Source organism: Chinchilla lanigera, unplaced genomic scaffold, assembly GCF_000276665.1.
Source record: "Chinchilla lanigera isolate Chin_1 unplaced genomic scaffold, ChiLan1.0 scaffold00052, whole genome shotgun sequence".
Taxonomy (NCBI): Eukaryota; Metazoa; Chordata; class Mammalia; order Rodentia; family Chinchillidae; genus Chinchilla; species Chinchilla lanigera.
In genome coordinates, this window is record NW_004955453.1 from 10,099,652 (window position 1) to 10,124,098 (window position 24,447).

General features: G+C 44.3%; 1 protein-coding gene across 1 annotated transcript in view; it reads left to right on the forward strand.

The window, feature by feature from the left end:
* Window positions 1–1,924: 1,924 nt before the first annotated feature.
* Window positions 1,925–24,447, forward strand: part of Wdfy1 (WD repeat and FYVE domain containing 1) — a 46,630-nt gene continuing 24,107 nt past the window's right edge. The window contains exons 1-3 of the mRNA XM_005395485.2: window positions 1,925–2,145; window positions 18,814–18,881; window positions 23,686–23,759. Coding sequence (XP_005395542.1) covers window positions 2,009–2,145; window positions 18,814–18,881; window positions 23,686–23,759 — 279 coding nt within the window. The 5' untranslated portion in view covers window positions 1,925–2,008. The remainder of the gene's footprint in view (window positions 2,146–18,813; window positions 18,882–23,685; window positions 23,760–24,447) is intronic.

Here is a 24,447-nt window from a genome sequence, read left to right on the forward strand (position 1 = left end):
TGAAATCGGGGTATCTTTCAAATGAAAATGTTGTAATCAGGGATTACAAAGGAAAACATTTAACACAGGACACATAATTTATAGGATTATTTTATAATATGTACCCAAAGAGTCAAATGCAAAAGAGTGTGGGAGACCTATCTACATACTAGGGACCCAGAGAATCCAGCTGAGGACTTGTATTCCAAAGCAATGTCCTGCATGAGTCCTGCTGAAGACCCAGAGCCCATAGCAATGTAGTCCATGAATCCAACTGGAGGCCTAGAGCCCATGACAATGTCTCATACAGGTCTGTATCAAGGATCCGCACTGGGAAGACCCAAAGGTCAATGGTGGAAGCTAGAAAGTCTGCGCCAGTGGGGTCAAGAATCTAGGCCAGCAGGCTGAGGGAACTGCATTGGAGTCAGGAAGCGATGCTCAAAAGTAAGGGCCAGAGCTCCGGGAAAGAGAACTGCAGCCATCCTCAGCAAAATCGAGGACCTGAGCCCCTCTGACGATGAGAACAGCTGAGTTCCTATCAGGAAAACCAAGCAGAGCAGCTTCTCCAGGAGAATCAACCGCACGCCATCTTCCCCCTAGTTCTGTTTTTTTATGCAGTTGGAGACAATCCTCAGATGGGCCCTCCACACCCAGCACCACGCTGATTCAGTTCAGCTGGGTGTTACGAGCTGGCCATTAGTTAACCCACCACAGAAAGCCTCTCAGAATGGACACAGTACCCTGTTTTGCGCTATCTCCCTCTTTTTCATTGCAGATCAAAAGTAGGGAGACCTGGATTATTTTTCTAAAAAAGGGCATAAAATGAGCAGAACACAGACTAGGATTAGGTCATGTGAAAGAAGAAAGCAATCCAAACCCAGTGTGTTTCACAAATCATTAAAATGATGGGGTTTCATTGTCACTAAATTTAAAAAAAAGGATGTAGGGCAGTGGTAGTGTTATAGCCAGCTGAGTTAGACAGAAATATTAGAGGTAGTCAGACAGGGCCAGGCCCTGGAAGGAGCCCACATGAGAGACAAGATACCTGTGGGCCAGACCTCAAGACAAAAGGACTAAACAAATGCACCCACACACCTCCCTAGGGATGGACATCAGGGACTGATGTTCTAAATAGGGAGCGATCACCTGGAAGAGTCATTGACTCAACCCCTTACAGGAAAAGCCCCTGTTCTGTATTCATGCCCGCTTGCTATGAGACTGGCTTCCCCATTGGATCCCAATTTAATCAATTTTACCTGAACAATTCTTATTGGCTGACCTTAGTTTTGTCCTTTTCCCCCTACCTTGGACTCACCTCGCCTCATGGTTCTGTTCTATAAAAGCCCCTAGAAAAGACAGAATCCTGGGTAACCCACTCGGGTCCCCCTTCTGTTCCTCTCTTGGACAGAAGCTTTCTTTCCCTCAATAAATATATTCTGCTGTTAACCTCCGCTGCTCCTAAAATTCATTCTTCGATTTTAGAGAACACGAACTCGGCCCAGATATCATTCAGGTTGAGAGTTTTTAGTTTCCTGTATCAGCAGTACTTTCTGAAAGCTCTGGTTGGTCGGTTTGAGGGACACTGCTCGTCCTCGCCAGCCGCTCAATTCATTCCTGGTGAACGACTTTACTTTTTAACCTTCATTGTTAGCCGGGCCTGGTGGTGCACGCCTCTAATCCCAGCACTGGGGAGGCTAAGGCAGGAGGATCGCTGCGAGTTCGAGATCAACCTGGGCTACAGAGTGAGCTGAAAGCCAGCCTGAACTGAACAGCGAGGCCCTGTCTAAAGAAAAAAAAAAATTGTAACCTTCATTATTGTTCCCACTTCTCAACTCACTCTCTGGGGTCCTCCCCCCAGTACACAGGGTAGAGGCGCGGCTTTTCCAGGTAATACGGGTTTGCGGCGGCAGAGCTGGCGAGATTACGGCAGCGGCGCGGCGCCCACGCGGCGGGGTCGCCCAGGGAAACCGGCGCGTCCCCGCCCGCCCGGCCGTCAGCTGACGGTGCCCGGCAGCCCGCGGCCGCGAACATGGCGGCGGAGATCCACTCGAGGCCGCAGAGCAGCCGCCCCGTGCTGCTGAGCAAGATCGAGGGCCACCAGGATGCCGTCACGGCCGCGCTGCTCATCCCCAAGGAGGACGGCGTCATCACGGCCAGCGAGGACAGGTAGGCCGGCGGGGCGACGCGGGCCCGCTCCAACCTAGCCGCGTCGGCGTGTGGGGGCGGTGGGTCCGCGGCCCGGCCTCCGCGCGTGGGCCGCCCCGAGCCCTCTGTCCGCCGATCCCGCCGGCCGGTCCTCGGGTCTCGACCCCCGTCGCACCTCCTGAGTACGGAGCCCCGTCCCCCCAGCCTGGAACCCTGTCTGCACCGCGCCCCTCGGGCTCTGGAGCCCTCGTCCCCCCGCGCCTCGCTGGCCCAGGACCCCTGCCGTCCGCCGGCGACCGCGGCGCCCACCGGCCTTTCACCTCTGGGGGGCTTTGCCCGGCACTCAGGAGCTTCTCGGCGTCCGCGGTCGGTTCCCAGTGACCTCCTTCGGGAGCCTGGGGGACTGGCGGCGGGCTCCCACGGCTTCTAGCGCCGGTATTTCTGACTGCTGGGAACCTCTGGGGTGTGTTCGCCTCTTCTGGTCGCTCTGAGGTTTACACCTCTTTGCCCTACGCCAGATTTTCATCACCATTGCTAGAACCTGAGTTGTTATTTACAAGTTTTTGGTTTTCTTTAAAGTAAGAGTGACTTATTTTTAAAAAGACTAGGCGCATTTATTTTAGCAGTTTTATTTATATTTCTCCCATTAGGAAAACTGATATCACTTGCCCCAGAGAGTAAACTAAAAGTGTTAATCTGTGTGCATATAAAATTGTTTCTGACCTGTCCTAATGCTTCTCGCACTGGATACCCACCACTCTTTGGGAAAGAGTGATTTGGACTCGTTTTTTCACTTACCCAGGAGGAAACTGAGGCTGCAGAGGTGAAACTACAGTAGTGACTGAGTCACAGAGATTCCAGCGAGACAGGAAACGGGTCTCTCCATGCATATTCTGGTCTTCAGGGCAGCATACCTGACTAGGGGTGGTAGTCCTTGTTTTAACACTTTGGCGTTTTTAAGACCCTAAAGATTTAAAACTTAAGCGGCTTTCTGGTGAGGCGGTGAAGGAAGTGATAGATGTGTATGGGATGAAACTCTGCTTGGTCCAGTGAGTGGTCCTAAATAGAGTCAAAATGGAAGTGCGTTGTGGGTGGAAGGTGCAGGACTGCTATTTTCTCTAAGCTAGAGGCAGAGACAGACTTTCATAATTATGATCCTTTGAAGTAGGTTGCATTGAGGGCTTGTCCGGAGTGGAAAGAGAAAGCCAGAGGCCCAGAGCTCCTGTTTGACCTTTGTGCTTGGCTTTTGAACGAGCAGGGCCTTTTCCTTAGTAAGGTAGTGAGTTTGTTATGAGCGGCGGTGGCCTGCCACTGTCCCTGCAGTTTTTGTGTAGGGGACCTCAAGGTGGGGAAGGGATGGGTGGTGCTTGGTGTGTGAAGCAGGAAAGTAGTGGGGGAACAATGGGTGCCTGTGACATAGGGACAAGATAGGAATGTTTAAAAAAAAAAAAAGCAAAGGACGGAGAAAACATGGTAGTGTTTGATTTGAGCATAGATACCCACTGGCGTGTGGTGCATGCCTGTAATCCCAACACTCAGAAGGCTGAGGCGGGAGGATTGGAAGGTTGCGCTTAGCCTGGGCAATCTAGCAAGACATTGTCCCAAAATAAAAAAATAAAAAAGGGAGGGATGAACTCAGTGTGAAGGCCTTGGGTTAAAAAAAAAGGTAGTCTTTATTTAATAAAATATTTTATTTCTGACTCATGCATGTTAGATAAGTTGCTGAATAGTTGGATTACTGGGCAGCAGCAGTGCTGATAAAATGTTTTACGGAAAGTGATTACTAAGCTGCTCTGGGACTGGCATATTGTGGGATCAGGTCTTGGATCAAGTCAGCCCCAGTGAGTCTGGAACTCTCTTAGCTGACTGGGCCAGTGAAGGTTGGCACCTCAAGTTCCTATTTGTGTCTCAGGCCCATAGAAATTCCTTGGGGGTAGAACAGCCTTTTCAGTAGAGGCCAGTTTTATGAGGGTTAATGAAAGCAAGTGGCTATATTTTTTGTTGTTGGCTATGTTTTTTGTTACATTGTCATATAAATAATAAACTTTATACCATTCATTCATGTATTTAGGTGGTTTCTAGATTCCTTCTGTCCTGAGCAAAGAATTGGTCAAGCCAAGGACAAAAAGTAGCAAAGTTTTTACATTTATTAAAGGTGTGCAAAGAAAAGAAACATGCTCTGCAGAGGGAGTTCAGGCCAACTAAAGATAAGAGATACACCTGTCAAACCACAGGGTGGGCCGCTGAAAGAATTAACAGTATCCCTTAGCTTGATGTCAGGTTTAGGGAGTGCTATCAAAAAACCTGCTGAAATTCTCTGGAGAAGAATTGAAAATAGCTCTCTCTGATTGGTTCCAAGTGCAGAGCTTTAGGAAATACTCTGTGCATTGTGTCCTGGAACTCTGTAATTGACAGGTCGCACCCACTTCCCCAGCCAGTTTGCCATGCCCTAAATCTCCTGCCTCTGAACATGCACTGGTACCACTTCTGCTTCGTTGATTTTTGTGGCTCTTGACCTGAGAAAGCCAGCACAAATGTCTGAGGGGGTAGAGCACAGACTTTTCATATTTATCCATGTATTTGTTGGACTTTTACCAAGTGCTAGGCCCCTATTGGATCTGTGGGGTAGAAAGACAGCTGACAGACACCAACATCATTCTTTCTGAACTAGGCAGTCTACTGAAGAGACAGCACTTTGGACTAGCTCACTTAGTTGCCAGGGTGATGGGAAGAAACACAGAGAGAGCAAGCAAGCTCTTTGGCTAGAATGGAGGTACAAGAACAACTGCCAAGAGGAGGTTCTTGGAGCTGGTCTTTGTGAATAGGGGAGTGGCCTATAGAAGGAGAGATACATATCCCCCTTCCAGGCGGAAGGAAGGACAGGAGGGGATTTTAAGGATAAAGAAGCACAGCTATTTGTAGGTGACTAGAGCAGAGGTATGAGGCCTGCCACAGCAGGAGAGAGGACTGAGAGCGGGGCAGTCTGGCGTCCGGTTTAGGAAGAGCGTTTTTTTCTTGTTGTTCTCTTGGGAATTTGGACTTTATTTTGTAGGCAGTGAGGAAGCATCAAAGAATTCAAAACAAGCAAGTGATATATTAGAACTTGTACTTTAGAAATAACAATAGGTAACCATTTAAAAACCTGCTGTCTACCAGTACAAAATTAGACCTGTGTTTGTTACTGATCTAATCCTTACATCTCCTTACCCCCAAGGGTAGGTAAAGTCTCTTCCCTGATCAGCAGTTCCAAAATTCAGTATGTTTTGAAAGTCATACTGTGTGTATGTGGGTGCGTGCCCTTGCATGCCTAAGTTGGACCTGAAAAGTCATTTGGTGCTAAAATTTGACCTCAATAGATGAATCTCTGTAGTGTGAAGACTCAGCCCATTTTACTGCTGAAATAGCAGTGCATTTAGCTGAGGGTGTCTTGCTGAGGAGTGTTGGGGAACCAGTGGTTCATGCATCACATTGTAACAGCCGCGGGCAGATTAGAAAACTGAGGTGCAAAACCACATTGAAATAACTGCCCAAGATCATACTGCTGCTAAGTGAGGAGTGATCAGAACCCAGGTCTGAGTCTGGGGCCCTATTTCATTTTCCTGTGCACCCAGTTTTTAAAAATACATCTGGAGATACTCACCAGGCAGTATTAATCTGTGATTGACTGCTCCACACCAAGGATTTTTTTTTTTTTTTTACCTTTTGCTGTGATTCAATTTTTCATCCTTCTTTTCTACTTTTCCTTTTTTTAAACATTTTCTAAATTTTTATTACTTCTCTAGTTTTCAAGGTTAAAAAATAATCAGGTTGGATCTTTTCTGTACAGCTTTTGCTTTGCTGCCTAGAAAAAGAATATTAAACATTTAAAGTAGGTCCTGCTAAAGTTAATTCATTTTACAAAGCTTCAAGCAGTGAGAACAAGCTCAGAACCTTTAGAAAGGCCAAGTGACATAAGGCTCTTCTGAAGTTAGTGTGTACGTTTTGAAGTCTGCACTGGTGATTTTGGCCCCCAGTGAACCTTGGCAGTATCCGGAGCCATTCTGGGTTTATGGGATTGCAGAGAAAAGCTACTGGCATGTAGATCCCTTCCAGGAACGCTCACTGTCCCGGAATGCACAGGATAGGCAGTCTCCACCGCTAAGGATTCTTTGGCTCCCCAAGTTAGTAGTGCTAAGATTGAGAAACCCTAATGTAGGTTTAATTTCCTGGTTTTTATGGTCTTTCTAGAGCTGTGGTTCTCTCACTTGAGCATGCGTCAGAATCACTTTGAAGTCTTGTTAAAACACAGTTTCCTGGACGCCATCCTTGGAGTTTCTGAATGGGAACATTGGATGGGACCTGAGAGTTTCCATTTCTGCTGGGTTCCCAGGGGATGTTGGTGCTGATACAGCTGCTCTGGCTGGTCTAGGAGCTACCTTTTGAGAAGCACTGTTCTTCAGGAAAGGAGGGTTCCTCGTGTGCTTGGTATATAGACTCACTGGGGAGAATACTGTGTACATTTTAGCCTCTTTTTTTTTTTTTTTTTTTTTCTGGTACTCTGAATTGAACTCACGACCTTGCGCTTGCCAGGCAGGCACTGTGCCGCTGAGCTAAATCCCCAGCTCCATTTTAGCCTCTTTTTAAAAAAATTTTCTTTGTCAGTGTCTGGAATATTTGCTTACATCATTCATACAATACCCGCAGTAAAATCAAACTATGTATGACAGAGCTAAATAGAATTAACCCTGCAAAGAGTATTCAGCCATTGTGGAACAGGAAGGCTTCATTTCACCATACCAGACAGATAGTTCATTAGTGGTTGGGGCATCGAGCAGAGAGGTCTGGTTCGAAATTTCCTGAATGGTTACTAGAGAATGGCACAACTTGTGTGAATTTACTTGTATTTTGTTGGAGTAGTAAATACCTTAAGCCCTTGTACTTAAACTCCATTTTACTGCTATATCTAAGTGCATTTTTTTAACTTTAAATTCATGAACTTTGGAACTAAGATTTGGAGCTTTGAAGTCTTAGCAAACTGTAAGATTTTAGTTCAAGAATCTTAGTTTCTTTATAGTTCTTGAATCAGTAAAGTAGTGCTGTCTTTCTGCTTGGGAATTAAAGACGGAAAAAAAGAAGCGGCCACCAAAATAACTTCAGTGGTAATTCAAACTGCAGCGGTTACTTTCTGGCAATGGGAAACAGAAGAGGAGGCTACTTGCAGAACTGAGCTGAGTGTGAGAGACAGCAGGAACCGATTCCCCAAACAGATTGCATCTGTGGGTTTCTTTGCTGGGACTACACAAAAATTTAGACCATCAGCTGGTTGAACGATAGAACTTTTAAAAAGTGAGAACTCTTGTAAAGCCTTCTAAGCTAGAGCTGCAGGCCCGCAGGCTTCATTCTTGAAAAAGAGAGCTTGGACTTGAGCCCGCTTATGCTACTGCTCTAGGGGCCCAGAGGCTAAGCATTGTTTTTGCAGGAAACAATTTTGTTTGGCCTAAGTCAGATAAAGGCAGCTCTCATTTGTTTCCAAGTGTTTTATATGTTGCAGTAAGCTGGTAAGCAGTAAACAGTACTTTATCTTTGTAATATTTTCCCTTTTTCTTCATTGTACCAGATATTTACTTTGATATCTTTGTTTCCTCTTGGACATTTCTAAGCCTCTTCAGATGGCTTGGAGGAACCATTTGCTAATGATTCATGTGGAACAATCCTAAATGAACAACTTGATGTTCAAGCCTTGTGCCTAGGAAGACCTGTTCCATCGCTGGAGGGTGCTTTATGTAGAAAACCAGGGTTCTGGCTGCTGTATTTTAGTTGCCTTGAAGTGCCTCAAAGTAGACTCTTTAATTTGTGTTAGGAAATAAACTGAAGTGAGAAGGCAGGATCCTGGGTGGAAGTGCGTTTACTACTGTACTGCTGTCAGGCTGTCTCCTTGTTAATGATTAGAGAAGAGTGAAGAATACAGGCTGTGGAACTGGAATGCCCGAGTTTGAATCCTAGCCAGGTGACCGTGGATGTGTCATTTAACCTCTTTGCATCATAGTTATGAGGCTTTGTGGAGAGTAGACGAATAAATATAGTAGGTATAAAACACATGGAACAGTGCCTTGCAGAATGGTTAGCTATTTTATTCCTTTTTATTTTCCATTTTAATTACTTCAATGTCATCAAAAGCTAAAGATGATTCGGCTTACTGTGTGTGTTTGTGTGTGACTAAGACAGAGTTTCCAGCCTGAATAAGGCACTGCCGTTTTGGGAGTCACAGCTCTAAATTCTTACAGCGGTCTTTGAGTTACGCTTTTTCTTTCTTTCTTTGGTCCCTTACGAGTCACTGTTCCCGAACGCAGCAGTCATGTTAATTTCCCTTCTAAATTTTCCCCTGCTGTGTTAGTGATCCCCAGACTGGTTCACTGATTCACTAGGAGGACTCACAGCATAGACTCATACTCACAGCTGTGATTTATTATTGTCCAAGGACACAAATCCTACACTTGGGGTGAAGGCAGGAGACAAGCACAGCTTCCAAGAGTCCTCTCTCTCTCTGGAGTCCCACAGGGCATGCATTGAATTACAGCAGTATGTGTGAAATGCTGTTCATCAGGGTAGCTCATTAGAGATGGATGAGGGTTTTTTTACTGAGGCCCAATTACATAGGTACCCTCTTGCTAGTATATACCAAAATTCCAGACGCCTTGAAAGAAAGCAGGTGTTCAGCATTAACCATGTGTTCTGGATGAACAAAAGCACAGCGAGTCCCTCTTCCGAGTTCAGGAATGGTGAGAACCCACTGGAAATCCAGGATACTGAGTGTGGGCCCAGAACACACCTTTGCCAGGCAGGCCTTTCGGGGATTGCAGCTCAGGCCTGTCCGTTAGCTGTTCTCTGCACGCCTGCCCATATTTACCCCAGGGCTGTCCTCATCCTCTCCTAACGCTCGTTTAAACCCTGGATCCCTATGGCAGCCTTTATGTGGCTTCCCTTAAGTCCAGGTATGCCCTACTCCAGTCTGTTCTGCGAAGCTTTTATCTTCAACCCAGGTTCATTATGCCTTTTCCTGCTAACAACCTTTCATTAACTCTTACTTCAGGTCTGTAAATGGCTTTGGGAGGCGGAACCATTTCCGCCTTTCTGAGCTTCCTTTAGCACTTATACTTTACCCATTATGCTTAATTAGTTACAGTCAGATCCTCCGTAGTTACTGTTGTTTTGAATTTATTTCTCTTATCTTCCCACATCCCGGAGCTTCACGCAGCAGGTTTTTGGTAACTAGCCCCAGGTTGATGAATAGGTTAGACCATTGCTATGCAAGGGGCCTTTGCCCTCTGGGTTAGCTTTAGTAACCTGCCAGTTCTTTCATAGGAAGCAAATTGTAATGTAATGAATTATATTGGTTTCTACAACTAAGGTATTACCTTCCTTCTCTGTGATGTATTCTTAGTAAATCTCTATGAAAAGTGTTAAGATACTGGCAACACATATACACTCATTTAGTGGTATGTTTTTTGTTGTATTCATAATGAAATCTTCAGTTCTTTTTCTTCATTTATTACATACACCTCTACGCACAATTCCCTGGAAGATCAGGGTGAATCTGTCACAGTCTTAGAAATTTTAGGTGAAGGGTGGCCTGCTGGACTTTGTCTTTCTGGCTTGTCCTCTCTAATTTCGTTTACCTGCCTTGTATCTATAGTGTCCCATTGGAAAGGCTCATGGGAGCTGGGGTTGCTTGGAATGATGTCAGTGCTGAGGGGGGCATTTTGGATTTAGGTTCTGGTCTGTGGAAAATACTACCTGGGATTCTTGGATACCCCAGAGAGGTCCCTCGCTGCTGCAATTCCCTGTGCCTCCAGTCTCTTCTCTTTTGTGTGCTTGACTCACCCCTCCTCACCCACTGGGACTCATTTGGAATATCTTCCTTTATCTGGCCTTGCCGAATCCCAAGTGCATCAGGTATCTATCCTGACTAAGAAGCGTTAACCTGCTTCTTCGCTGTCCCAGCTCTCCCCACATTGTATTATTAGTACCCAGTTAACTTGGTTGTCTTTACTAATTCAGTGGTGACCTTAATGTTATGCCCCTAAAGGTGTTAAGCACGCGCTTGGATGAATCAGTGAACAAGCGTGTTAGGAGCCCGGAAGCCTGGAACAGAATTTGAAACAGGCTACTGCTGTCAAATTGTGCTTCTTTGGAACTAGCCGAACCTTACTTCTGAGCTGCCGGTGTAGTTTGCAGCTTCTTTTTTTTGAGCTTAAGACAGAGTATTCCTCGGATCCTACACAGACTCCAGCTTCTCTAAACCGTTCCTGTTGTTCCGTGCTTGGAGTCAGTGTTAGCCTTCTGGTGGTGGTGAGCTCACAGAAAATCACTTTGAGGTCAGCAGTGAAAGATTATGGTAAGAATGGTTTCCTAAGTCAAAAAGAAATCATCTGCAGATGGAGGGGCAGCCCCCTCGCGTGGGTGTCACTGAACTCACCTAAGTAAGGCTCAGATGCTGATGTCCTCCAGGGGCCTTCCTCCTTCGGTCCTCAGTCTGCCTGAGACAAAATCTGGTATCCCTGCCTCCAGACTGGGGGCCGGATGGTGTGGGGATTTTTCTTTTTCTCAGCCAGGCAAATTCTGTGCTCTTAAGAGGCTCTGTGCCTGCCTTTTAGTTCAGAGATTCAATTCAGTAATAATCTAATATTTTTCTTCTCTGTTACATTTGTTTCTGCCACAGGAAGTCAAAGTTCTGGAGAGGTGGTTGGAAGGAAATTTGTTATTTATTTGCTAAAAACAGACTGTAAGCCAGGCAAGTAATCCAGCACTTGGGAGGCTGAGGCAGGATTGCCATGAGTTCAGAGCCAGCCTATACTACATAGCAAGTCTCTATCTCAAAAAACAGAACCAGGAGAAGCAAAAAAGGAAAAAAACAAAACCCAAGTTGTACTGACAACTATTTCATTAGTTCTTCCTTTAAAGCTAACATCTTAATGTTCTAGAAACCATCTTTACAGATTTTTTTCTGTGTCCCCTACAGGTACTGCCAGAGTAGAAAAAGCATCCTTTGTTATATGTAGGTGACAGCAGGATTTGGAGATTGAAATACTGTCAGTATCGCTATCCAGGAAAATTGGCTTTCCTCAGAATTTCTGTTCGTCTAGAGTGTAAAAGAAATTGGGACCTTGGGCCTAATTTGTAGCATATTGTACACTGTGAAATTCTCTTAAATTAGTCAAGTAGTTTCTGTATATCAGTATAAGTCTTAAAGATGGTTAAATTGTTTTAATGCTGTTGTTTTTGGGTGTTGGGGTTTTTTTGAGAAAAAAATTTAAAGGATACCAAGCTTTAGATATGCAGGTGTTTCCTGTGAGACAGAACTGAGTCTTGGGATTTTGCTGAAATACTTGTGGTTATTTGAGACTCATATATGTGGGTATGATTTGCAAGCTTATCCAGATAATATACACTGGAAAATGTGTGTTAAACTTTCACTTTACTGTAAATGCTTAGAATGAATGAGGCAGATAAGCCAGCCTTATATTGTTAGGCTGATGGTTTCCTAAAGTATGTTTTTTAATGAACCCTTTGAGAGAATCCAACAAAGGGACTAGAGGAAATGAAAAAGAATCCTTGTGCCTATTCTGATCATGAGACATCTGTCAGCAGATTAAAAATTAATCTCCATAGAATAAATACTTAATTCTTAATCAGAAGTGAAGTAAGTCTGCTCTTTGTACCTCTACTGTAGGAAGGTGAAAGGACATACAGAATTACTATTCTTTGCAGACAAGATGAAAATATTATGAAAACAGTAACTTCATCTGTGCTTTCCTGTGACTTCTTTGGCTTCTAAGGTTTCAAATTAGGATTTGCCCAAATTGGAGATCCTTTCTTTAAATGAAGTGTGAAAGTGCTCTTACAGTATTTGTTTACTAAGTACTTTAAGTCCTTGGCACTTAGTAAATGCCAAATATCCTCTTTATTTTTAATCTTCAGGTCGGATTTCTGCGTGTTCTTATGCTTTTTTTTGGTAGCGGTTGGGGGCCAGGGCCTCGCTCTGTAATTTAGACTGGCCTTAAACTCACTATGTAGCCTAGGCCGGCCTCGAACTCATGGCAGTCCTCCTGTACCCGCCACCCAAGTGCTGGGATGACAGGCATGTGCCTCCATGCCTGGCTTCCTAAGTGTTCTTAAGGCATACTATTTATTTAGAGCAGACAGCATTGTGTCACTTAGCTCTTGCTATGTAACAAACCTCTAAAAACTGAGTGGCTTAAAGCAGCAGGTTGTCATTGTTATGAGCCTGTGGGCTGGAGCAGTCCTTTTGGCTCAGCCAGGGACACATGCTTGTGATCAACAGTGTCTGTTTGACCTATTAGGGAGTTAGCTAGTGCCCAGCAGATGGGGATGGTTGAGCTGGCCACAGGTCTGTCTTCCATGTGGTGTCCTTTAGCAGCCAAGCCCTGTGGCTTGTGTCGTGACAGCTTCCAGGAGAGTGAGAGCATCCAAGGCCTCTTGCTTAGTGCTGGCCTCCATCGCTTCAGCCACATTCTTATTGAGCATCACCAGCCAGCGCAGTCAAGGGTGAGAGAAACGGATTCTTCTTGATGGGAAGAGCTGCAGTCATGTGCTTAGGCAGCGAGTAGAGGGAGGGGGAAGAACTGAGCCCATGTTTTGCAGTTTATCAATCACGGGCCACAGCACTGACAGTTGTGCTGCATGCTGTCATGGGACTCAGCGACATCTAGACCTGAAGGCTCTGGGAGATTTGTCAGTCACCCCTCCCACCTAGCACAAAAGTCAGAGTTTCTTTGAGCTTTGACATTCGACCTAGATGTTTCCATACTCTGGGTTTATTTTGGGGAAATGTAACTGAATGCTCATGTTTGCAAACTGTTTACGAGTTCCTGCTTTAAAGGATAAAATGTGGAATTTTCTGGAAAAAAATCTGTTGTTGAAAAGTTATTTATTAGCCACATAAAAATGCGTTACTTTGAATTATCTACCTTGGCAATGTTCTGAAATGTGCATTTTCTCATCCTCATAAGAGGAATAAAATTGGACAAAACAACTAAATGGAGTCAGACAATCTGATGAGCTGCTGATATTGGTTGTGTGATTTTAGACCGTGTCTCTCCTTCTTCAGCACTAAATGGAGGCCAAAGCGTCTGCTATCTTTGCCTTGACGCATCTTCATCTCAACAGGCCACAAGTTTTCCTGGACCCTGCTTTGTGTCTAGAGTACAGGAAGCAGCTTGGTCTGTGCCCCTGCATGCCACTGCTGGGAACTTGGAAGCCGAGCAGGGACACAGTTTTTTGGAGAGACATGGCTGAGTGCCTTGTGTCTTCCTGTCCAGGAGCCCTGTGCCCTTTGCTAGAGACTCTCTCCTCTTCCCTGTCCCTCTGCCTGTGCTTGCTTTGCCCTCTGCTCTCTGCCCCTTTGGGAGCAGTCAGGGCTGCCGCCCCTACAGGCCTCTGCCTCTGTGTCCCTGTCCGTGACCCCTCCCAGGGGCCAGGGCTCCCTCCAGCCTCTGCACTGACTCCCTCCAGGTCCCCTAAAGACTCAGGCGGGGCGGAGCAGGCTCCAGGCCTCCATCCCTACCTGCCCCGAGGCGCAAATTCACTTTGAAAACTCTCAGACCCCGGAGCTAGAGTCCCAAGCTGAGTCAGCCTTGTTGCAAAAGAGAAGTGGTTCCAGTGTGTGGAAATGGCCTCTGTTCTCCCGGGAGCTGAAGACCTGCCTGCCCTGTACTGCTCACCCTCATTTTTTGCGGAGGTGACACTGACAGACATTCATTCTTAGAGAACAGAATATTTTTACCTTCAGAATTTTAGACAGACAGCCATATGGTTGGTCCCTGGGGAGTTTCGGGAAACCTGCCCCGCCCCATCCTCAGCATCCTTGCAGGAGCCAGAGTTGCTGAAAGTGGCTTGATGGTAGGGCGCTTGCCCAATGTGTGCAAAGCCCTGGGTTTGCTTCCCACCACTGCCCTACCGCCCAAACCCAGCACAAGTTAAATAAATGATTAAAAACCCACATGGAGCCAGCGTCGCTGTGTACCTTGCTACGTGTCTCTGTCCACACCGCCTGCCGCTTGCCAGCCTGGCCCTGTGTGCAGCTAGATCTGGCGTGGCTACACAACTTAGTTATGTAATTTTATATTATGCTCTTTTAAATAAAAACAAACATTTCATAACCATTTTCATACATCTTTCAGTCTTCATAACAGTTTTAATGATTTTTATACAATGTTTAATTATTCTCTCATTAGTCCCTTTTATTATTTAACCTTTTCCCCCCAGTGTTTGTTTACTCTTTGATATATGCACATGACTCACTTTTAAATGTATAGTTCTTTTTCCTATGGGGTGAACAAATTGCCAAGGTTAGAATTCCTCAGACTTTGGCACTACTGTTGTGTCATCATCATCAGGCAAATGTATGTTCCCTACTCTATTGAGCAGAAGTCTTTCTGAAGAGTTAGTTCTAATTTAGAATATTCTGACAAAGAGAAAAAAGAAAACTATGAGAGCCCTAGAAAGGCTATGTAGCCTTTCATTATTGTTTTAAATTGTTCGGCTGCTTACCTCCGACGGGAGGTGGTGCACGCCCATCATACCAGCACTCGGGAGGCTGAGGTTCAAGCCCAACCTGAGCAGCTTAACCACTCAGCAAGACCCTGCCTCAAAATTAAAAAAATAAAAATGAAAATGAAAAAGGGCTAAGGATGTGTCTCAGTGTGAAGGCTCTGGGTCAGTCCCCAGGACTATTAAAGAAGTAAACATTTCAGAATTATTTAAAATAAAGAAATCCAATTCAACTTCAACATTTCATTTATCTGGAAAATATGTGAAGCCTCTCTGATGCAGAATGATAGACACGTGCGGTGGTAGTAGTGAGCACCTTGTGGTTATATGTGCGTACATCGTCATCGTCCACAGAAATAGAAGGTATCGTGGCCCCAGAGGCCCTGGTTTCTCTTACTCGTAAGGCCGGGGGACAGATGGTCATGCCTTCCACAGCGATTGCTTGGAAGCCATTTATGTAGGCTCAGAAAGAAAGACAACATCACACTTCCTTTCCAAGTACCTTTTGGAAAAACGGCAGACTGTTATTTTAAAACAACTTGAAAACAGAACTTGGAAAAGAATGAACACATTTTTAAAGTTGTGTTTTAAGGAAAAAGTTCTTTTTAGACTGACATGGTCTTGGAATATCCAGGAAAATCCAGCTGCTAGAAAAATGGGTAGAGTTAGTGCCAGGAAAAATATAAAAACGAGTAGGTGTGTGGGAGTAAAGTTGTCAAAATATTAAAGGAGAAATTCAGCTGTTTTATCTTAGTAGAGAAAGCAACTTAGACATTTGGTAGAAAATATTGTGAGTTATATAAAAATTAAACCATCTGATCTTGACACTTTAGTGATAGATGGTTTTTATATCATTGTACAGACTTTAGTAAAATCTTACCAAGTTGTATTATTATGTTGCTTTCAAATTACTGAATGGATTTTGCTTCCAATTTACTAAATAGTATGCTTTTTAGCCTGGCATGTCTTGATTTTTTTAGTAACTAGTTCAACTTCTTATTAACAAGCCTATTTTTACAACCATTTGTTAAAACAGTTGAGAAAGGTCTGATCATAATATAAAACAAATTCCCATGTAAGTTGTGGAAATTAGGCAACTCTGTTTAACACACAGGTTTGTGGGTGTGCTAAAGTGTCAGGAGTTAAACGTAACATTGGTTTGACTTAATTTTGGAAGGAGAAGGGTATCGTTTGAGATGGGTGAAAGAGAATTCCAGGTGGAAGGTATGGATGTGAGGTAGAGCTGACTATCAAAGTCAGGTGCCTAATTTGGAACCTGATTTGCGAACAAGGATGCTTTCTCAGCCTGAATGTGATAATCAGCTTTCAGGCAAAGCACTCTTGAGAGATCATATAAATCTTGCTGATTTCTTAGTTTGCTACTTTGGTCCTAACCTAGGTCTAAATTGTGCAGACCAAATTATATGCTGATGTTTGCTCTCCAGAGGAAATAATACTGTTTTAAAATGCAGGGATCTAGGTAGGTTTTGTTTAACCTTGAGCTAGTTTAAATATCACACTGAAAGTGGATGCAGTTTGACTTTTCAGAGGTTCAGCGATTGATCAGAAGAGATGACCTGAAAGATTTCCTCCTTACAACATAGTGCTCCAATTCCTGAATATTGTCCTTGCCCAGGGGAGAGGGAGAACATGTGTCACTAAATCCTTTGAGCTCCCTACACAGTCATGACCTAAGACCTTTGGGACTGAAGAGTTTCAGAATCTGTCGTCATTCTGTTCTGCCTTCTACTTAAAAACTCTGGCAGGTGGGTAGCTGTCAGCCTGCCCTTCATGCTCTTTGTACAAGTGAAGCCCATAAACTTGAAGTGGTGCTGCATACAGCCTTGGCCGTCAAGGACCATGACCTTTGTTACTGTGTGTTGGAAGTAAATCTTTGGACACCCAGTTGCTGGCCTTTCAGCTGTTACACCTCTGTTGGCTTCATCTGTTGTGTTGAATGTATCCATAAGCATTCTGATCCAAGTAACACACTATAGTCAAGATAATACCTTAGCAGCTCAGTTCAAAGAACCATTATTAGAAGCTTCCACTGATGTTTTCAATGAAGGACTTGTACTGAAATGGCACCTATCCTTCCATCTGCGTAGAAAATCTCCTACCTGGAGAGAAGAGTTCTTAGTAGGCTGGTGAAGTAGATGGACTTAGGGCATGACCTGAGTGGGTGAGTTGGAGGAGCTTAAGAACACCCCTCAGTGGTATGGGGCTTCAGTTGGGAAGTCACAGAAACTAAGTCTGCCAGTTGAGCCCTGGGTTTGAGATGAGCATGGTGTGTGCTGAGCCCAGCAGTGGTGTGGTGCGGTGTACTGGGGGTGGGCCAGAGTGGGAAGAGTCCAGTAGGTAACGGGAGAGCGGGTGACTCCAGCGAGAGTCTAGAGGGCCAGGCTGTGGTGGCCATGCTGAGGATGACAAGTGAGGGCTCATTTGAAATTCAGGAGTTACTCTGTTGTTTGGTTTTGTTTTGAGAGGAAGTCTTGCTTTGCAGTTCAAGCTGGGCTTGAATTCATTGTGTCATCTAGCCTGGCCTTGAACTTGCGGGGATTCTCCTGCCTCAGCCTCCTGAGTGCTGGGATTACAGGTGTGCACCACCACACCTGTTTTATTATTTACTTCTTAAAGACAAAGCAGTGACATCATTATCACACCTAAAGAAATGAGCAATGATTTTTAATATCAACACTAGAGTAGTTGTTAGTATTTGTACTCCTCATTGTCTCACCATGTTGCTCTTATTTTAAAGTTTGAATCAGGATCCAAATAAACGTGCACTTTTAATTGCTTGTACATATCTTAAACCTCACGAGTCATAATCTTGTCTTCCATCTCTATTGTTTTCTCTCTTTCAAATCATCTGTAGAAAAAAGTGCTTAATTTATCTGTAGACTTTCCTACAGTCTTGCTTCTGTGTCTGTCATACTGCTCTTCCTGTGCCCTCTGTTTATTCTATGAACTGGTAGTTGGATTGGAGGATTGATCAGGTTGCATTAGCTGTAATGGTTTTACCCAGTTCCCAAACACAAGAGCTTTAGCCTCACTGTGGTCCTTGATCATGTTCATTTGCATGAATGAAGGCCATATTCCAGTCACTGTGTCTGTAAGACTCCTCAGCGCACTTGGGCGAGTTCTTGCTGAAGCCCGCTAGAGACTTGCTGTTCCCTTCCTGACTTCCTGTCATCCTCTCCCCAGAGGCCACGACTATTCTGAGATTTTCCTCCATGACCAGTTTTCCTTGTCTTGAGCTCCGAAAAGAGAGAAAAAGGGAAAGCTATGTATCAGTCTAAGACCAAACATTTACTCAGCTCCTACCGCGTGTCAGAATCCGTGTTGCTCCTGAAGTGTAAACGAGCTTGACAGAGCTGACTGTGGGGATGCTGGGAAGGTGCGTGGGCAGGGGGTCACTGCAGAGGCAGAGGGCCGAGCCCAGTGGGACTCCAGTGGCCTGGACAGGGCTGCGGTTCTGTGAGCCCACGTGGGGCCTGCAGTATCCTGTGTTCTCTGCTTTTGCAGGGAGCCCAAGTGTTCAACTTCAGCTGTCTCAGTCGTTGGTCCTTTTCCTGCACTTGCAAGGATTTCCACATGGCCCTGCGTGAGTTCTGATGAGAAAGGGCTCAGAGACACGGCGAGGGGTGCTTTCCTCCTGGGCATGAGGCTGAGAACTGAGCGCTGTTAGAGAATTGAGCTGTGCTGTGCAGACCTTCTTCCTTTCTGCCCCGCACCTCTCCAGAAGCATTTTCTTTCCACTGAGATCTGCTGCCTTCACGAGGCAGCCACGTTCATGCAATTTGTCTTAGCAAGAAAAGCAGTCAGTAGTGCCTGGTTCTCTTTGTATATCCTTGTATACAAAACGTTCCTGTGTCATTAAAGTTATCTGAGTGACTCGTGGATACCATATAGACTTGTATGTAGCCACACTGTATGTAACTGTGTGTAATGTATGTGTGTACACTACATAAACTATGTTTTATTCTATATCTGTATATATATACGTGTGTAGATGAGTTTGTCCAGTTGATTATCAGATCAGTTAGGAAATGGTATTGGAATTTTTTGACACATTAGGTTTTTCTGGAGCACAAAAGAAGCTAAAATTACTGAGCATCATTTTTCCTCATTTCTCCACAGGACCCTCCGAGTATGGCTGAAGAGAGACAGTGGCCAGTACTGGCCCAGCATTTACCACACCACGGCCTGTAAGTCTCATGACTGATTGCTCCCCCTGAGGGCAGTGATTCTGATGCCTGTGATGATGAAAGTTTCAGACTGTCTGACTGAAAATTGCAGTTGGATTTCAGAACAAGTTTTTTAGTTGCCTAATACCTCTGAGAGGCTGTAATAAGCTGCAGGAAAACTTTTGTAAAGAAGTTGGTTCTACCAGTTTAACTGAAGCAGACTTGAATAAAACTGGAGAAAACGAAATAAAACAAGCCAAGCTCCTCTCCCCGCAAGAGGAAAAGTGCATGCACCCATCCCCTTTCCTTTGCCTTAGTTTGGCCAGCCTACGCTGGCTGTAACTTTGTAGTCATAGTAACTCATACTTGTGCTGAAAAAAACACTGTCTATATGCCTGTAATTATGACCGGCCTTTTGCTGCACCTTTTCACTAACCTGTGGGTATTACAGAGGGACGTAGCCCAAGGTACAATACTTTCTAAACAGAAGATTTTCTCATCGGTCAGACATACTGTAAACAAACTTCCAGGCTAAAGAGTGGAGACTTTAAAATAGCCCTCACATGTCATGACATAAAATTACATAAATTCTAGCCCTTCAGGCAAATCTAAGAGACACTGAAGGCCTCTGTCCCACTTCTTTTCTAAAGCCCGCTGGAGAACAAAGCCCTACAGAGAATGCCTGGATGTCACCCAAGGTCAAATGGGGGTTACTACTGCCATCCCAAATAGCCACAGGAAGGCATCTGTGGCTGCAGATTTCCTTTAGGCTTTGGTCCTTAATGACATATTTTCCTCAGTTAAGGGCTTCTATATTCAGATAACCTATAGGAGAAGACAAAAAATTTGGCATGTACTTAATGGGTTGTTCCCAATGTCATGTTGATGGTCCCCAAAGAAGAGCTGTAACAGCTGTCCTAGATGTTGTGGATACTGCCTGCAGCTTTCCTAAGTAGAATTCGAAAGCTGTGGAGTTTGTGAGAAACGGGAAAGCCAATTATTCAGCACGTAAGCTGTAATTAGAGTCATTCTCCCAAGTGCCTCCCTTAGCATTTTCTTATCTGTATGTATATGCTATTGTGCATGCAATATTTGGAACCTGTAACAGTTTTCACGAAAGGTTTATAATGTGTCAGAATTTTCATTTGTTCTACTGTCAACCAATAGTTTGGGCAGTCTGGCTAGAGTATTATAAGGAAGGCCGGGGACATAGCTCAGTGGCATAGGTGCCTGGCTGGCAAGTGTAAGGTCCAGAGTTCGATTCCTGGTACCAAAAAAAAACACAAAAAAACCCATCTATAGAGTATTACAAGGACAACTATTACCAAAAGAATGATAAAATTTTACAATATGTAGCACATTAGAAGACTGGCTGAAAACCTGATCATCATTTACTGTGCCAAGAGTCCGTACCTCCTTGTTATCCACGTATTCATGTATTATGATGTGTAAACCTGGTTTCTCACCCTGAATTCTCACAATGAAATAGGAAGTGACCGATACTTAGTGTAATGAGAACAAAGTAGGCTTCCCTTGGGCTGATTACGCCTTAGCTCCCAGGGCCGGGCCATAGGTCTGGTAGGGGAAAGTAGCAGCATGAGGAGCTCATCCCAGGGCTGGGAAGTGCTCTGTCGTCCTTGGGGAAAGCTCGCTGGTGCCAATGTTATTCCTCACACTCCGCCCTTCTCCATAGCTTTTATTTTGGTTTTAGCTTAATCTCTTAGAGTCCTCAACCTTGAGTTCATGCTCATGAGAATAGACACTGAGGTGGATTGTGTCCTGTATTTCCTTGGCTTGTATTTTCCCCAAATACTTAGTACAACTTTCTAATTAGTTTTTCTCCCAGGGCACTAAAAGCCCAGCAGAAGTGTGTGTTCTTTAGGCCGTTAGGTCTTACAGGGTGTGGCTGTCTCCATCCTTGGCCTCCCTGAGCAGCAGTTCCTAGCGCAGAGGGACGGAAAGGACAGCGACTGCAGTGTGTGCTGACACCTGCCTGTGCCGCTATCCACCCACGCCCAGCTCCCAGAGGCTCCTTGACGGCCTCCATCTGGACCTGTGTCTGCTGACAAAACTGCAAGAACATGGTCTGAAGAAAACATCACGAATGAATTTTAAGAAACTACTCTATGTTAGAATGACTTTTATTTAAGTTCAAAATGCAAGAAAAGTGCCATGTGGACTCCAGAAACTCTCTGTAGATTACCTACCCAAAGGTCTTTTCATGGTTACCCACGGATGTAACCTTCTCCCTGCGACTTGATTGATCGCTAAGGCAGTGCTTTGTATTGTACATTGCTTTAGGTTGTCCAGTGGTTCCATAACCACTTCACTCAACAGAAATCACTTTTAGGACCCACTACAGCTGAAGAAAAGTCACTCTTAGTTTCTGTTTTTCTGTGTGCCTCAAGGCTTTCTTTAGTAATATAAATTCATGAAATCACTGCAACTGTTGCACAAGATGGATGCTGTACAAGGTAGATGATATTTTTTATCATTTTGTGGATGAGAAAACTGAGGCCAGAGCGATCCAGTCGCTTGCTTGTGATTGGAATTGTAATCCATGCCTGTTTGTAATTCCCATGCTGTGCTGTCCACCACAGTAGGTCCACAGAATATTTTGATGCAGAGAACCAGAGAGTAAATATTTAGATTCTGTGGGCCGAAGAGTCTTTGATGACTACTCGCTCGCCACTGGCCTGAAAGCAACCGTAGAGTACATACATGAAGGGACCCAGCTGTGTTCCTGGAAAACCAGAGCCTTTATTAAAGTGTGCAGTGGGTTGGGCGTGGCTCGCTGGTCGGAGCTGTAAGCATATGATTTTAGACTGTTGTGGTGGCCTCTTTTTTTTGGCCTTTTGAAAACGGGGTTCCCTATGCAGTTCAGGCTGGCCTTAAGCAGACTTTGTAGCCCAGGCTGGACTGGTGTCGAACTTGCAACCATCCTCCTGCCTCTGCCTCCCGAGTGCTGGGATTACAGGCATGCATCACCAAGCCTGGCGTGATGACTTCTTAAAAGTCCACTGATATGATCTGTGTTTTCATTGTTTATAAGACTATGAATATCCAACCCTTTCTCTTCTTTTTGAAATTTAAATTGCTTATCTCAGTAGAAACCTGTCTAGGAAAAAAGCCTGGAGGATCACTGTATACAAAACAAAGGAGAGGAAAAAAAAAACAAACAAAGGAGGGAAACTTTTTATATTTTTTTAATTGCAGAACTTCTCTATCATTACATTACACATTGACATTTTTACACAAATGAGGGATTTTGCATATTTGCACTGTTGGTTATGCAGTTGGGGATCAAAGAATTGAAAAGATGGTACCTACTGATGAGCATGTAAAACTGGTAGCAAATCTTTGAAATCATCAAAGCATCATTAATTGGTTTACACCTGATAATGGAAAAGCATTTGGATTGTATAAAGATGCATATGTGTTTGTGGTTCTAATTGTTAGATTTGATTGCTCTTTATAATCTTAAACATCAGTATGGTGGTAATAGACTTAAGTCAGTCCTATAGTTCCCGAGTGCAGCTGCAATAGCCTCTTTCTCTGGTTTGATCGTGCTGTTGCCTGTGTCTTTTTCTTCAGGTGCAATCCAGTATTATCATTTACAGTACTTTCTTCCTTCGGTGAAGATATCAGTCCATTGCAGCAAAAGAACTTTAAACTACTTTCCAATGATGACCTCACTAGGAAGATATCTTTCTTTTGTTTGTTTATTGAGACAGTGGCTGGCTGTGTAACTGAGGCTGACCTCAAACTAGGGATTCTCCTGCCTTAGCCTCCGAAGTACAGGGATTACAGTTGTACATCACCACACCCTTCTTTTTTTTTTTTTTTTTAAATGAATTTTATTTAAAAGCAAAGTCAACTTCACTTATTTTGTTTTGTTTTCCCATAATGCATTTTCAGGTTGTGGTTCTTCTGTTGGTTAAAATTTTTTGGCCCAGTAAAAACCCAGGCATTGTTTTTTGCAAATATTCCATTTCTGGCTTTTTTTCTGATTTTTAGCAAGAGACAATTTGGAGTTTCTCCTTTCTGAAACTCATTCTGTGGGCCTTGATTTCTGGAAGAGGGATAGGTAGGCCAGGGAGGGTGTGTGCACAAGAAGAGGCAGGAGCTTTTCCAGGTACCCAGAGGACCTGTCTACACATCATGGCTCCAGTCACTGCAGACTGGGCTGTGTGTGTCATTGCAAAAGAGAACATTTTTTTTTAACCATTGCGGGGGAGCGGGGGAGGAAATCCCAGGGTGGCTTTCCTAGCTTGCTCACAGGTGCCATGGAGTAGAAATTCTGGTGCTGGGGTCCCTTTTTATATGGTTTCTGGCTGATCTTTTTGGTTTTTTTTCTTCTGTGACAGGGTCTCACTATGTAGTTCAAGCTGGCCTTCAACTTGTTTATGTAGCCCAGGCTGGTCTTGAACTCACAGTGATCATCCTGCCTCTTGCCTCCCAAGTGCTGGGATTACAGGCACGTACTGCTATGCCAGGCTTCTGGCTACTCTTTGACTTTGATAGGGATTGGTGGCAGCGGCAGAGGGTGACTGACCTCCCAAGTGGTTGGAATTTCTGTCAGATGAGACATCAGCTGGTTCGCTTTACCCAAAATTATAAAAATAATGAAGAAGATTTCTAGAATTAGGATTTTAAACTATAGAGAGAACATTAATTATATTTTTAGTTTACCTAATTTTTAAGAAAACAAATTTGTCCTCCTTTTAAAATGTTTATCCTATAGCTGTTTATAATAATAATGCACTTTGAACAACAACTTAAAATGCTGAGCTTGCTGGTAATGTGGTCTCTGTCTTTCCGACAGCTCCTTGCTCTACCATGGCTTACCATCACGACAGCAGACGGATATTTGTGGGCCAGGATAACGGAGCCGTAATGGTAGGTAGTTTGAGTCTTTGTTTTGACCTCTTTGTGTTTACTGATGTCAGACAATTTAACGGGTGGTGCACCCTGTAATCCCACCACTCGAGAGCAGGAGGATCACTACAAGTTTGAGGCCAGCCTGGAGTACTCAGTGAGTTCAAGGCCAAGGCCAGCCTGAACTACAAAGTGAGACCCTGTCTCAAAAAAAAAAAAAAAAGATTTTGAGCCAGGGATATAGCTCAGCAGCAGAGGCACCTGCCTGGCAAGGACAATGTCCTGAGTTTGATTTCTGGTACCAAAAAAGAAAAAGATGTTAAGCCTAAACATGTTATTTTTAGTTAATGCTTAACTGTAAATGATGTCTGTGGAGCTCAGAATGCTGTCAGGATGGTTGTCCTGGTGCTCAGGCTGTCTGCAAAGCACAGCTTCACAGCTCCTGTCCTTCCCTGCTGAAGGCGAGGTCTCGGGCATTGTGAGCGTCAGTGTGAAAGTGAAGAAGGCGAGGGATGCAGCTCAGACTGTGTCAGGCATCTCTTCACATTACCTGTTGGCCAGATACTGAAATTTTAAATCTATTTTGGATGGTATTTTGTCAGTCTAATTATATATATGCACATACTTACTTTTTCCTTAAATAATTCACATACTATAATATTCACCATTTAAAGTATGTAGTTGAGCGGTTTGGTAGTGTACTCTAAAA